The 14,715-nt window shown below is 48.4% G+C and overlaps 1 protein-coding gene across 2 annotated transcripts in view; it reads left to right on the forward strand.

The window, feature by feature from the left end:
* Positions 1–14,715, forward strand: part of Disc1 (DISC1 scaffold protein) — a 199,491-nt gene that overhangs the window by 80,214 nt on the left and 104,562 nt on the right. For both annotated transcript variants that reach the window (XM_087900602.1, XM_087900603.1), the window contains 2 exons: positions 5,826–5,880; positions 10,933–11,035. In XM_087900602.1, coding sequence (XP_087756728.1) covers positions 5,826–5,880; positions 10,933–11,035 — 158 coding nt within the window. The remainder of the gene's footprint in view (positions 1–5,825; positions 5,881–10,932; positions 11,036–14,715) is intronic.

Below are 14,715 nucleotides of genomic sequence, written 5' to 3' on the forward strand. Positions count from 1 at the left end.
CCTGGCTTTCTGCTGAGCAATCCCCTGGACTCCACACTTCCCCAGCGCTTCAGATCAAAGCTTAAATTAACAGCTGAACAGTTCTCAGGGTGATAACGATGGGAAACTAGAAAGTGAAATCAACTAGAAGGAAGAATTTTAATGTAACCCTGTGCATCCAAGGCGCTGGAGAGAGAAGGACCTGGTTGCACTGGCCCCTGGAGGGTCTGCAAAAGCCAAATAAACATTAAGCTATCTGTGGAGGATAAAGTGTGAGGGGCTCAGTCAGGAAAGTGCTTGCGTGCAAGCATGAAGACCTGAGTTCGGATCCCTAGCACCCGTGTAAATGTGCACCTGTAATCCCAGCCCTGGAGAGGCAGAGAGAAGATTCTGAGGGGGTCCACTGGCCAACTGGCCTAGCCAAGTTGGAGAACTTTAGGATCAGTGTGAGACTCTGTCTCAAAACATGAGGTAAACAGGATCTCAGCCCCGTCCTCCAAGTGGATAGGAGAGGGGGCGTGCTCACCCAAGCTGGCACATGAGCACTGGACACCTGCCTCTTGGCATGCATCTCTGTCCACTGCACCATACTATCTGTCCCAGGAGCACAGGCCTCAGCTAGCCAGCCCCTAACAAAGCTGTATGGAACAGTCCTGATGCATTTTTTGTACCCCGTCTTGCCTTAGTGAGCTCTCCCAAGTCCAGAGGAATTCAGGGCACTTCTGTCCTCTGTGCCCCACAGGCGTCCTACTGATGCCGTGTGACATTATCAGTGAGGACATTAGGGTTTCAGGAGGGAAAAGGTCAAGTGGATAAAGCCTCATTTCTGACAGCAGTGTCCTTGTTACCGTCCGACCCACTTGTCCCCTCTGGAAGGCCAGAGGACTAAGCAGTGATTGGCAAGGTTGTTAATGTCAACCGAGTCTCGTTTTCTGTTCAGCTGAAGACCCAAGTAGCCACAATGCTTGACACAGCTGTCACTGTGCCCTTTCTGCCATTTCTTGTTTGCTTGGGAACCGTCTGTCATTCTTAAACTAAATTTTGCTAAACAAGGAAGGTCGCGGGATTGGGGCACAGGGAGAGAAAGGAGACAGAGAAGACCGGGGACAAGGACAGCCCATCCCGTAGCTTTGTACAAAAGTCAGACTTCCACACAGGCAATTCTGGGGATAAAACTGTGTGCTAGGGCAGCAGAGTCTGGGGTCGGACCACTGCACTAACAGACAACTCTCCCAGCCTCCCTTTCTTCTTTCTTCCTCCTGCCTTCCTCTTCTCTTCACCCTTTTCCCTCCCTTCCTTTTTCCTTCCCTCTGTCCCTCTCTCCCTTCCTCTTTTTCCCCTGGACAAACCAGCGGCAGGTCCTGAATAATACAACACATGCAGTTAATCTTATTATCCTCAGTGGAGACCGAGGATCCTGTGTGTATGAGTTCACTTGCGCTTCCATAACAGCAGAGGTGGGAAGACTTGACAGCTCTCACTGTACGGGAGTGGAGGCTAAAGGCTAGGATCAAGATGTCTGAGGGCCTCTGACCCGCAGACCTTCTGCCCTGCATCCGCATAGGAAGTTAGTTCCCTGTCCCCTCTCTATTACCCTTGCCTTCCCTCCCACCCTTTCCTTCTCCTCCTCTTCTTCTTGTTCTTCATGTGTGCATGATTGTGTGTGTGTGTGTGTGTGTGTGTGTGTGTGTGTGTGTGTGTGTAGGACAGAAGCCAACCTCAGGTGTTTTCCACAGTAGCTCTCCTTGTTTTTGGAGCCCAGGCCCCTCACTAAACCTGAAGCATATACCACCACACCAGGCTTTAAAAAATATTTTCTTTTTCTTTTACTTTATGAGTGTGGGTGTTTTGCCTTCATGTATGTTTATGCACGACATACATGCAGTACCCCGAAGGGTAAAAAGAAGGTGTCAAATACCCTGAACCTGTATTTACAGACAACTCTAAGGTGCTGTGTGGATGCTAGGAATTGAATCTGGGTCTTTTGGAAGAGTCACCAATGCTCTTAACTACTGAACCATTTTTCCAGCCTCAGGGCTTTTGCAAATACCTGGTTCTGTGTGTGAAACTCAGGTTCTCATGTTTGTGTGCCAAGCACTTTACCAGCCGAGATGTCTCCTAGTCCTTGACTGTTATTTCTAGGACAGTTTGTAATTGGAGGCTTCTCTCCTGCCTGTCATTTCTTGAATAAACACTCCGAGGCTTAATATTAATTACAAACTGTTTGACCTATTAGCTCAGGCTTATTATTAACTAGCTCTTACAACTGAAATTGACCCGTTTCTATTATTCCTTATTTTTCCACGAGCTTGTGGCTTGTTACCTCACATCTTGCTTCTCTAGCAGCTGTGACATCTTTGTGACTCTGCCTTCTTTCTCCCTGTGTCTGTTTGGATCGCCCACCTAACTATATTCTGCTCTGCCATAGGCCAAAGCAGCTTCTTTATTAATGAATGCTAATAAAACATATTCACAGCATACAGAAGGGCATCCCACATCAACAGCTGTGAATGAAGAGGTTAGTTTCTGTAAACGGGGGCCCTCTGAGTAGCGGACTTCTGAATCCCAGTGTAGCACCCTTTGATCTGAAGGGGCAGTTTACGGTCTGTTTGTTTATTGAGACAATACCTCACGATGGCCCAGGCGGGCCTTGAATGTGCTGGGAAGTCAAGGATGACCTTGAACTCCTGATCCTCGTTTTCCCCCACCTTCCAGGTGCTGGGATCACAGGCGTGAATCACCACACCAGATCTGAAGGGATGATTCTTATTTGTCCCCATCAGTATGTAATCTTAGTGAAACACAGCAACAAACTTTGCTCCCGACATACGTGGAACCCTCGCCAACGTGTAACTGGTATAATGTAATCCAGTGGGTGTCCGTGCTCCTGGGGACTGCCGTGTGGTGGCAGCAGCGTCACCTGTGTGTGGAGTTAGCATGGCTCTCTACTTCAGACACCCCTGTGCTCTTAGCACAGACCCTCTGCGACCTCTGTTGTACCCTGGGTTCTGTGAAATGCGGAACGTAGCCTGAAAACGGCCAGTGCAGTACACACGGATTCATAGCCCCCCCAACACTGCTTCCACTCTGTGTGTCCCCCGGGGGTACAACTAATGTTCATATTAGCCTGAGCAGCACATAATTAGGAAAATAAATCTACTGAAAAAAGTAATATAGCATAAATTAAATAAATTAAATATAAATCAAATCCGATATAAAACAATGCATTCAATTATCTGCATCACTACCTCCTTCTCTCACAGAGATATCTGAGTTGAAGCTCATTTTCCTGCTAGGATAAGGCTAGATCAGAGCCCAGAGCAACAAGCTGAATCTACTCTTGAAAAGGTGGTATCTGACCCGCTTTTCACTGGGGACCTGTGACATTTGCCGAAGGTGCTTGAGGGCAGCTTAGCTTTAGACCTGGGAAGAGAGCCTGCTGTCTGTTTTAATATGTAAGTTTAGGAAGTAGTTTTTTTGGTGTGTTAGGAAATATGTATTGTGCTGTTATATATATATATATATATATATATATATATATATATATATATACATTACACACACACATATTAATACAACAACACAATAAATACAGCAGCACAGTCTGTCACGCTGTAAGTTCTCAAAGGTTCTATATGTGAAATGCCGTTGGTTAAGAGGGTACCAGCTGATGGGCTAGGGCTGTAGCTCAGTTGGCAGGATGCCCACATAGCGTGCAGCAAGCCCTGAGTTTGACCCTAGCTCCACAAAAGCTTAGTGTCATGCTGCACCCTTGTGATCCCAGCACCCAGGACACAGAGACGTGAGGGTCACGATTTCAAGGTCATCCTGCGCCATATTGTGAGTTTAAGGCTAGCCTGACCTCTGTGAAACCCTGTCAAAAAGCAAAACAAGCAAGCAAATGAAAAGGTAGTGTTTGAGTAGACTCCGGTGGTCCTGGCAGAGACAGGAAAAACACTCTTGCTGAAGAAGAGTCACACATGTGATAGCAGGCTCCAGAGCCAGCGTTGCTTCTAGAAGCAAACCGTGTTCACATGTTCTGACCCCTCTCTCCAGCAGCCCAAGTGGTCTGCCCTGGCTTGCTCTCCACATAAGCTGCCCCCCGACCCACCTTTCCTCACAGTGTCCTGTCTTCACCTAGCCAAGGTCCGAAGTCTTCCAGGCTCCCCCTCATACCTGTGTGTGCACGCATGTGTGCCAGATGGCGACTCCTGACGCAGAAGAGGCTGTGGCCATGTCCCGTGCCCCTCGCCTGTGCTCACTGTCTGTGTTTGGGGTGATTTCACTCTCACCAGTAGCCCCTCATCTGGAACAGGTCACAAGTGAGATGCCGGCAGATGCCTGCCCCAGGCTCTAGGAGCTTGCAGCCCCAGTTCGCCTAGGCTTCAGAAATCACCAATGTGTAGAGATAACAGCATCCCACAGTGGTTCTCATAGCTGGGGAAGAACTACTGATGGTAGCTTATCTCTAAGTACACTTTGCTATCTCCGCTGTGGAAGATTTTTCTGAAAACATCCTGCCCCCACAGACACTGGCAACTGGGACTGTTTCCTCTTGCAGACTTCCCTGTATCAAGTCAGCACCCACCTCCCCCACCTGGCACCTGTTGTATTGTCTTGCCCTCCTAGCAGCCATGAGTGGTTGAGGGCAGGGATTGTGTGCCTTGTGCTCTGAGTTCTGTGTAACTGACTGCCCTTGACGTGTTGGGAGAATAAACAAGGCGTAAGTCCATGCTCTGCAGGGTATTCTCATTGTTCCCAGGGTGCCCACTCCCTGAACCCTTCTCATGAGGGAATAAAGCCAGCAGGTGGATGCTCTTCACATGGAACTTAAGACACTGCGTGAATAAACCAGTATATGAAGAAAAGTACTTAGCATAGCTGAGACTCATAGGGATGTCCAACATTTTACCTTATGACAGACTTTATTATCTACAAGGTTCATGGAACAAAGTATCCCATAGTGTTTTAAGTAACGTTATGATTATGAGTTGGGGCGTCCATAGTTATCCTGGTGGACCTTAAGTTGGACATACCTGGGAAGGGATGCCAGTTGACTCAGCCATTCTTGAGAAATATGAAATATGTGTGTTTATTTACTTACACTGAGGCTCAATGCAGAGGCACTGGCATGACTTCTTGAATTGTTGACCTGCCCAGTCAGATGCCAACAGTTCTCTGCTACGGTGGCCCACTCTTTTAGGAAGCTGGTTAAAGGACTCAGGGCTCTTCTGTAACCAGGGTGGCTCTTTCCATCATTGCTCTAGAAATGAAGACAGATTGTGTGTGCACTGGCTGGCATGGAATTCTCTATGTAGACCAGGCTGGCTTCAAACTCACAGAGATCTGCCCGCCCCTGCCTCCCAAGTGCTGGGATTAAATGTATGCTGCTATGCCTGGTTTACCATTTCCTGTGATGAGCCTGGAACTCCCCAAGTAGGCTAGGCTGGGTGGCCGTGAACCACAGGGATTCTCTTGTCTCTGTCTCCTCAGTGCTGGACTGCAAATGTCTACCTCCATGCCTAATTTACTTATGTGAGTTTGGGAAATCAAATCCAGGTTCTCATGCTTGTATGGCCATCATTGTACTGGCAGAACCAGCTCCCCAACCCCTGAAGACCGAGTTTTAATGGCAGCCTAAGTAAAACATGTTTGGAGAGGGGAATCTGCTTCCTAACCATGCATTAGTGTTAGTTCCATGGTCGTGCCAACTCAGCCAGGTGTCTCCTTCTTCTTGATCCTTTTCCGCTCCTCAGGTGATAGAAGGTTCCTATGGGTAGTGTCTTACATGTATAGAGCTCCACCTTGGTGCTCAGAAGACCTATGTTCTGTTCTAATTCTTCTAGCCTCCAGGAAAGGACAAAATCACTGAACATGGCCATTAGAGACATCACCGCTCAGGTAAGCCCACCCCTCCTCCCGTTTTCTTCTAACCTAATTTCACGTCCAGATCACCAAGGGCTTAGGCTGTAGAGGACAGACTTTGTGGAGCTACTTCCCAGGCTGTGGCAGAGAAGACAAGCTGAGGAGGGGGAGCTGCTGGCTCCACAGAGGTCTCCACCCATGGTCACTCCCAAATGGGCTGCTGATCTTGGCTTCAGAAGGGGTTTCAGTCCAGAGGTTGGGAAAGGACCATGTGGAAAAGCCTTTGTTTAAAAGGTTTTTTAGAGCTGGCTGTATGGCTCGTAACTGCAGTCCCAGCATTCCAGAGGCAGGAGAAGAGCAAGGGTTCCAGGCCAGCCTGAGCTACAGAGCAAGATGCTGTCGCAAACAAATGAGTGAACAAATAGGGGTTTTAGGGTGGAAGTAATTTGCTTCTGCTGGGGGTTCAAGTTCAGGCTTCTCAGAAACGGAAATGGCTTAATGGATGGAGCATTTTGCTTTAAGTTTTCCAGATCATTTTGCTAATGTTATTTGTTGTCTTTACTTGTTACTTTTCACATTATGTGACAAAAATACTGGACAAAAGCAACTTAAGGGAGGAAGGGCTCCCTGTGGTTCACAGTGTGAGGGTGCAGTCCATCATGGTGGGGAAGACAAGGCATCAGGAGCCGAGGCAGCTGGTTACATTGTATCCACAGTCAGGAAGCAGGGAGGTAAATGCTGTACTTTCTTTTTCTTTTTCTTTTTCTTTTTTCTTTTTATTTATTCTGTCTGCATGTATGCCTGAAGGCCAGAAGAGGGCACCAGACCTCATTACAGATGGTTGTGAGCCACCATGTGGTTGCTGGGAATTGAACTCAGGACCTTAGGAAGAGCAGGCAGTGCTCTTAACCTCTGAGCCATCTCTCCAGCCCCAATGCTGTACTTTCATAGCGAGACCCTGTCATGTAAAGCAGCAGGAATGACCTTAACACTCACCAAGTGGAGTCCATTCAATGCCACAGTCTGTGTCCTGGCTGTTAGGCAAAGAGTTCACAGAACAGAGCCCTCCCTTGAGGTCACCTGACAGAGCTGTAGGACTAGATGCCCTGGGATTAGCCTTGAGGTGCTGTGCTGGATTCCTGGACCTGAATACTCCATCATCAGGAGCTAGAGTTCCACAATGGTGGAGATGTTGAAAATAGTTTCTGAGCAGAGTCTCTGTCCTGGGAAGAGTCTTCGTTTGTTTTCATGACCAGAGAAAGGAAAACTGTAGGGACGGAGAGGGAACCAGTCAGTAAAGTATGTGCCATGCAAGCAGGGGGCCATGAGTTCCATTCCCAGAACCCATGTAAAAAGAGTGAGCATCGCGGCACACACTTGTTTGTGTAGGCATTGGCAACACCGGGGTGGGGGGGCAGAGACGGAAGGAGCCCTGGAGCACACTGGCAGTCGGCCTGGTGGAGACACTGAGCTCTGGGTTCAGTGAGAGACCATCAGAAAAATGTGGAGAGTAACTGAGAAAGACATCCAAGGTCGACCTCTGACCTCCACACACGCCTACAAATACATGAACACACACACACATATAATACACACATACACAAATAAGCAAATAATCAGAGAAGAAAGGAAAGCTGGGCCCTCGCCGGGAAGCGTGTTGAGTGGCTTGTGCTCCTACTGTCATGAGCTGTTTGTAGGGTTGGATGTGTTTGCTCCTTTTTGGGTTTTGTTTTGTTTTCATTTTTCTTCCCTTGTTTACTTCCAGAGCTGACATCTGATTGTTTTGATCTGGGGTTATGGTCAAGGATCTGATGGGTTCCTGTCAGCAACCAGTAATGTCTATAAAAAGACATCAGACTCGGGAATGCTTGAAATCCATCGTGAGCTTCCTGGGCCGAGGAATGAGCTGTGTTTCCTGTTTTGCCTGGCTCAGTGGTGGGCTAGAAGGACCATTATCAGAGACCTCCAGGATGCTGTAGTTTTCTAAATGCAGAGGGATCTCTGTCTTTGTGTGCTTTGATTATGCAGCACTGAGGAGGACTGAGGGCCAGGTGCCGGCATGGCCAGGTTCTGGAGGGGACCTCTTCTGAGGCACAGATGCCAGCTCCTTGCTGTATCCTCATATGACAGAAAGAGGGAAAAGACAGGAGAGCTCTCTGAGGTCTCATATTATTATTATATTATTATCAGTGTGTGTGTGTGTGTGTGTGTGTGTGTGTGTGTGTGTGTGTGTATGCATGCCCCTGGAGGACAGTCATAGATGTTATATTGAAGAACGCCATCCACTTCCTTCCATAGGGTCTCTCATTGGCCTGGAGCTTACTGACTAGGCTACCCTGGCTGCCAGCAAGCTGTGAGGATCCTCTGGTCTCCACTTCTCCAGCTCTAGGATTACAAGTTTGTGCCACCATGTGCAACTTTTTACATGGCTTCTGTCCATCTAGCTCAGGTCCCCTTGTTTTTTGTTTTATTTTTTACTTACTGAGCTGCTCTCATCCGGGGGCCCTTTTCTAAAAACACCTATGCTTTCATGAGGTTCTACCATTAGGACAGATTACTTACCAGAGCCCCACCCCTCATCCCAGCATCATACTGTGGCTGAAAGATTTCAGCATATGGACTTTTGGGGTACACAAGCAGTCACACAATTGGGGGGGGCACAAGCATTCACACCATTGCACATCCTATCTCCAAGATATTTATAGTTAATTTATAATGACCTTGCTTTTCTATCAAATTAAGGAGTCCGTCCGTGCCTTAGATTTTAAAATGTAAATGTAAAACTTCCATCCTTTAATGAGTTCCTCGGGGGCTAATTTTATTTGTAAATAAAGAAGACTTGCAGATTTTTCTGGGGTGGGTATGTGTATGACATAGCACATGCGTGAGCCTAGGAGGCTGTGTGATCAAACTGGCTGGTCACCTGAGATGTCTGATTGTAACTGTAACTGTAACCCCAACCCCTGTAGACTGGTAAGTGACCATGAGGCGGGAGGCTCGGCTCAACACACACACGCACACACATGGAGTGGGGGGTGCTCACCCTTTGATATTTTCCGAGTGAGATACAACCTTTCTTATGCTCATTACATTTCTTGCCTCTCATGGGTTACACAAACCAAAGGTAATTAAGGGATAAATGGGATGGAAATAGTTGGAAATAATTGGGATATCTAGAGATTGGTAGATATTATATTATATCCAGCAGAGACTGAAAGAGTGCGCAATTTAATCAGAAAATTTAGAAAGGCGCTTTCATATTAATAGTGTAGCTTGAATGATGGGCTTTCTCAGCAAAGGAGAAACTGACCTAATTATGATTAAGAGGTACTCTTTAAAATCAGGAATGTTAGACATGGATTAGGTGAGACGTGAGAACTCTGGCTGGTGTCCCGGAATTACCTGTTCAGTCTAGGAACTTCCCGAGATGACAGCTGTGGGTGGGGAGGATGGGTGGGACCACATGATGGGTGGGGCCACCGGATGGGCGGGGCCACAGGGCGGGCCTGGCCAGTCATGGAGCCTTGAACCAACTGAGACAGCCAGGGGAAGGTGCCCTGGACATCTTCCTGTTAGCTCTTGACTCTAACATCCTCACAAGTCTCAGGACTCCTGAAAGAGCCTCAAGGTGACTGACGGGGCACGAGGATGAGCAGCTGGTTCGGAGTCGACTGACTGTGCCGTGAGTTTCACAGAGTGAGGTTGGAAGATTCCAGGCGCAGAGGGAAAATAAACCACAGCAGCCAGGGAGAGAACTGTCAGAGGGTTTCTGGACTGGGTGAGGTCTGCTTTCATTCTGACGGTAGCTTCTGTTTGATCTCAGAGAAAGCCAAATGTTTACAGTTGACTGCACCCCTCCAGATGTAGATTGTATGGGAGAACTAGAATCCCGTGTCTCCTGTGGGCTCTCAACCCAAGTGCACTGATGACTTCCCGTTTCTGAATGGGATTTCATATATTTTTATTTTGGCAATAAATAAATAAATAACGATGCTCTTGGGTTACATCCTCTGCGGACTTCCCCAAATGCCTGCCATTATTTCCCCTACAGAAACTGCCACATGCCTTTGGTGAGGTGAAAATGTAGATGAATATAAATATAGTCTGAATATAGGTAACAGATAAATAAGGAAGAAATGTGATGTTTTAGTCTCAACATAAAAGATAGCGTAGGGTGTTTGGAAGCGAGGCTGAAGTTGAAGAGTTTTGTCGTTTCTGAAACTCAAAGACAAACATAGTGTGTGCGGGTTCTGGGGGACACTTGATAGCCCCCAAGTCTTCTCGACAGCCACGTGTCTGTCTTTCAGTTGGACTCTTCAGCAAGTATCTGCCGCTCTAGTTTCTCTAGAGTCTTCTAGTAAATGACATTGAGACCTCATCTAAATTGACTGCCTACTGTGTGCCAGGGACAGGTCAGAGTCCCTCCTCAAGGACAGCTGGCATCCTTGTAGAGAGATGGAGAGGAGACGGGGATAAAAGCTGAAGAGGAAGCCAGAGAAGACTGGGCGAAGGGAAGGGACAGGAAGTCAGCAAGGCCTTTCTTCCCAGGACGTCACGGAGTAAACAGATCAGGGCTATGAGGCCTGAGTGCTCAGGCAGGAGTAAGCAAAAGAGCTCACAGTATCCCTTGAGGGCAGGGGTGTGCTGAGGGTGTGCAGGGGGCAGCCTCTCTTCTAACCTCTTCCTTCCTCTCCTTCTTTACCTCCCTCCACCCTTCTCTCTTCTCTTCCTTTGCCCCCTTCTCTCCCCGCTCCTTCCCCTTCCCTCCTCCTCTCCTCTCCTCTCCTCTCCTCTCCTCTCCTCTCCTCTCCTCTCCTCTCCTCTCCTCTCCTCTCCTCTTCTCTCCTCTCCTTCTCTCCTCTCCCCTCTCCTCTCCTCTTGTTCCCTCTTGTCCCTCTCTTTCTTCTTTGCTTTCCTCCTAATCCCATTAGAAGGAAAATCCTATTATTAATTGCTTCCTAAGCCCTGCCTTCTGGTTACTCTCTGTCAATCAGCTCAGCTACTTAGAACCCAGACGCCTCAGGTCCCTTTCCCTTCTGTCTTCAACTGGTCGCAATAGACACTGATCCCTGCCATTTCTCCTTGTAGGTGTGCTCAGGTGAGAGACTGTGCAGCTCTCTGAGGAGGAGACTCAGTGACCTTGACACCAGGCTGCCTCAATTGCTGGAAGCTAAGATGCTGGCCATATCAGGTAACTGTCAACGCGCTTCTATTTTGTCACTGATGATCATGTGGAAGTCATCCCAGCTGCCTGGGAGGCTGAGGGCTACACTGTGAATTCTAAGCCGGTTTGAGTGATTTAGAGAAACTGTCTCAAAATAAGGGAGATGGGAGGGAAGCTCAGTGGTAGAGCGCTTGCCTAGCATGTACAAAGTCCCAGACTCCAGGTCAATGCCTACCAACACACACACATGCACGTACATGTGTGCACACACACATGCACACACACACATGCAATACAACATACTCACACATACACACACACACACACACTCACAATGTGGCAGCTTTGTTAACAGCGTTGTCAGGCTCAGAGCCTGGGCACTGGCAGCCCTAAGCAGCCACCATCTGCAATGGGCCAGTCACGCAGGCAAGTTGCAGTGGAATGCAGAGGACAGAGATTTATTCAATGAGACCACACTGGGAAAAGGAACAGAGAGGTGCAGTGACCCCCAAGTTCATCTGCAGGGTCCTGATAGAAGTTTTAAGTTTGAGTAGAGGGCAGCAGGGTTCCCCATGAAGGGACATAGTCCTTGGAAAGGACCTGTGAGCACCCCACGGATACAGTTTGCTCTTAAGGGGCCTTGTGTTGGATGTGGGTGATTTTAGGGAGTAGACCTGTTGCTCCATGGGCTGTAATTCCAACCATGTTGGTGAGTCCTGGGTGTGGCGGGAGCCTCGAGGGCCACTAGGTGTGAGGCAGCTCATTCTAGAAGCTGACAATGGGGCTGGGGAGACATGTCAGTTGGGGAAGTATTTTCTGAGTCTTTCCCCAGAACCCACATAAAGAACCTTTGGGAGGTGGCCCACACTTGTGATCCTGCAAAGGGGAGGTGGAGACAGGTGAGGTCCTGGGCTTTGCTCACCAGTAAGCTTGACTCACTGGTTAGCTCAGAGCAGTAAGAGACCTTGCTTCAAGGCGTGGTGGCTCCTGAGGAGTGACGTGTGAGCTTGACCTCTGACCTCAGTAACCACGTGTGCACACATCGTCATGCCCCTGCACACATGAATATGAATATATATGCACTCAAACACACATGTGCACATACATGTACACACACACACACACACACATGAGAAAGCTGGACTTAGAACATGGTGGTGTCTCAGATCATACCCTTTCCATGCCAACAGTTCCGATAGATCGGTTTCTGCGCATGCGCAATAGTGTGGGAACGTAAGCATATAGTGTCTTGCTCTGTCATTTGAATCCTATGTTTGAACACCCCTGCCGCCCCACACACATACACACCAACGTTTACTCTTTGACTTGATGTCCTGTAATAGCACTGTTAGGCGGTTGGGAAGGCAACTAAGAACTCAGTGGAGAGGTGGGGTCATCAAGGCTGTGGGGTACGTCCTTCTAGCAAGTTCATGAGATTAGCTGGCGGTGGCAGACTAGTGGCTGGAGTCCAGACTCCCCAGAGTGTGACGGATGGATCTTTAGCCCATTTATATAGACGGCAGCCTTGAGGAGATCTCTGAGGTTTACAGGCTGTGTGAACATTCAGCCCATCGGCTTCAGAGGAGTCAGAATCGAATGGGAAGGTGCAATAATTACACGTATGGGTTTTCAATGATGTTTTAAGAAAGAGCGCGGTGCCTGGCAGCTTCTGTTCCTCACGTCGTTAAACACTAATGCTGCAGCTAACGAGCCACTTGGTCCCTGATGCAGCCAAGCGTGGCATTTACAACCCTAGAACATGGTGGGTGAGCGTGCAGCCTGCCTCGTAACTGCCTCCCGTGCCACTTAGCTGGAGTTATGGCCTCGTTTGCAGAGAAGGAAAAAAAAAAACGGAATGTAGTCAGTCTGGTCTGTGAGTTAGGATTTTGCCTTTCTTAATGCATCTTCCCCCGAGAACAGGTGGATGGGCCTCCGTGGAGCCCAAGGGAAGAAGGGAATGTAGTGTGAGCCAAGAGGCAGAATTCCCTTGCTTGGTCATCAACAGCCTGTTTTTAGAAGCGCAGTGAAGATTCTTCAGACTTTCTAGAGAAAGATAGTTCATTTATGTGTGTCTGTGTGTGTGCCTCTGTGTGGGTGTGTGCACTTGTGTGCAGTTGGAGATGCTTAAGATGGCATATGGCAGACTGGCATGGGGGTTTTAGCTCTTCAGCTCTTTGACTAGCTGGGGAAACTGGGGAAGCGTCATTGGATGGGCTCTATTTCAACCCTCCACCCCTGTCCAAAGCCTGACCCGTGACATGGTGAACTGCCTGATGCTACCTGAAGTCCCTAAGGCTGACGGACTTGCGTAGTGTTCCTGTGGCCTGTTCTGAGAGCCGGGTGATCCGTTGTGGTGCAATCCAGGATTGTCGGCAGCTCTCTCCACTGGGAATTGAGGGGCATCTGGCTGGAGTGATCACAGAGCTCCTTTCTGAACGAACCCTTGCCTGGGGAAGGTATAGCCTCATGTCCACCTGTGTATGCAGGACCAGGTCTCTCACATGGGAGGCCAGTTCATACTGCTGACCTCTTCCAGTCTGTGCTGCCTGACCATTGCTCTGGAGTGTAGGAAGAGCTATCCTGGGTAGCCCATTTCTCTCTCTCTCTCTCTCTCTCTCTCTCTCTCTCTCTCTCTCTCTCTCCCTTTCCCTCTCCCTCTGTGTGTGTGTGTGTGTGTGTGTGTGTGTGAGTGAACATGAATATAGTGCCCATGCTTCATGTTTTTATTCTTTAACAATTTCATACATACACATAATATATTTTGATCCCTTTCCCTCCTTCTTTCCCCCTCCACTCCTTCTCAGCCCCTCCTCCTTCTCAATGAGTCTCCCTCCGACTTTCATGCCTTTTTTTTAACAACGCACTGAGTTTAGTTCAAGCTGCAGGAGTGATCATGTATTTGGGGATACTGGTATTTCAGTAACCCAATCAGCGGTGACACCTAGCAAAAAGGGTTCCCCTTCTCCATCAGCTGTTAACTTCCAATAGCTTCTCAGCTGGAGTGGGGCCATGAACTCCTCCCCTGTCCATGCAGGAATGCTACTGGCTCAATCTAGTACAGGAAGCGTCAGCTGCGGTGAGTTCCTGAGTGTCATGGCCATATCCAGAGGACAGCGGTTCACAGCCTGCTCCTGGCCCGAACACACTTTCTGGCCTCTTTTGCTGCATGAGCAAAGTAAAGTGGTGATATAGACGTCTGGTTCAGCAGGCTTTGAGTTTGAAATGCACGTTCTCTCCTGTTCTCACAAAAGTGTGAAGTCGACTGGCCTTGCAGTGGGTTGGGCCTTGGAACACCAGTGTTGCTGGTGACCACATTTAGCCACCAAGAACAATCAATCCCTCACTGTCTCCTGGATGCTACCTGCTCAACCCTGGTGTGTCTCCGAGTGGACAGAATGGGAGTAATCCTCCTCCCCAAGAGTGACTGTGAAGAAAGAAGCTGAGCTGTGACTTTCTTCTTAGAAGAATTTGTTAGCATGTATTATGCACAAAAGTGGGTTTCATCATGATATTTTCATAGTGTAGATATACTTTCATTCTTGTACTTATTTAATAAAATGCTGATTGGCCAGTAGCCAGGCAGGGAGTAGAGGCGGGGCAACGAGAACAGAATTCTGGGAAGAGGAAAGGCTCAGTCTGCAGTCGTCATCCAGACACAGAGCAAGCAGGATGTGACTGCCTCGTCAAAAAAGGTACCAAGACATGTG

This window comes from Myodes glareolus, chromosome 22 (genome assembly GCF_982192425.1).
Source record: "Myodes glareolus chromosome 22, mMyoGla1.1, whole genome shotgun sequence".
NCBI classification, from domain to species: Eukaryota; Metazoa; Chordata; class Mammalia; order Rodentia; family Cricetidae; genus Myodes; species Myodes glareolus.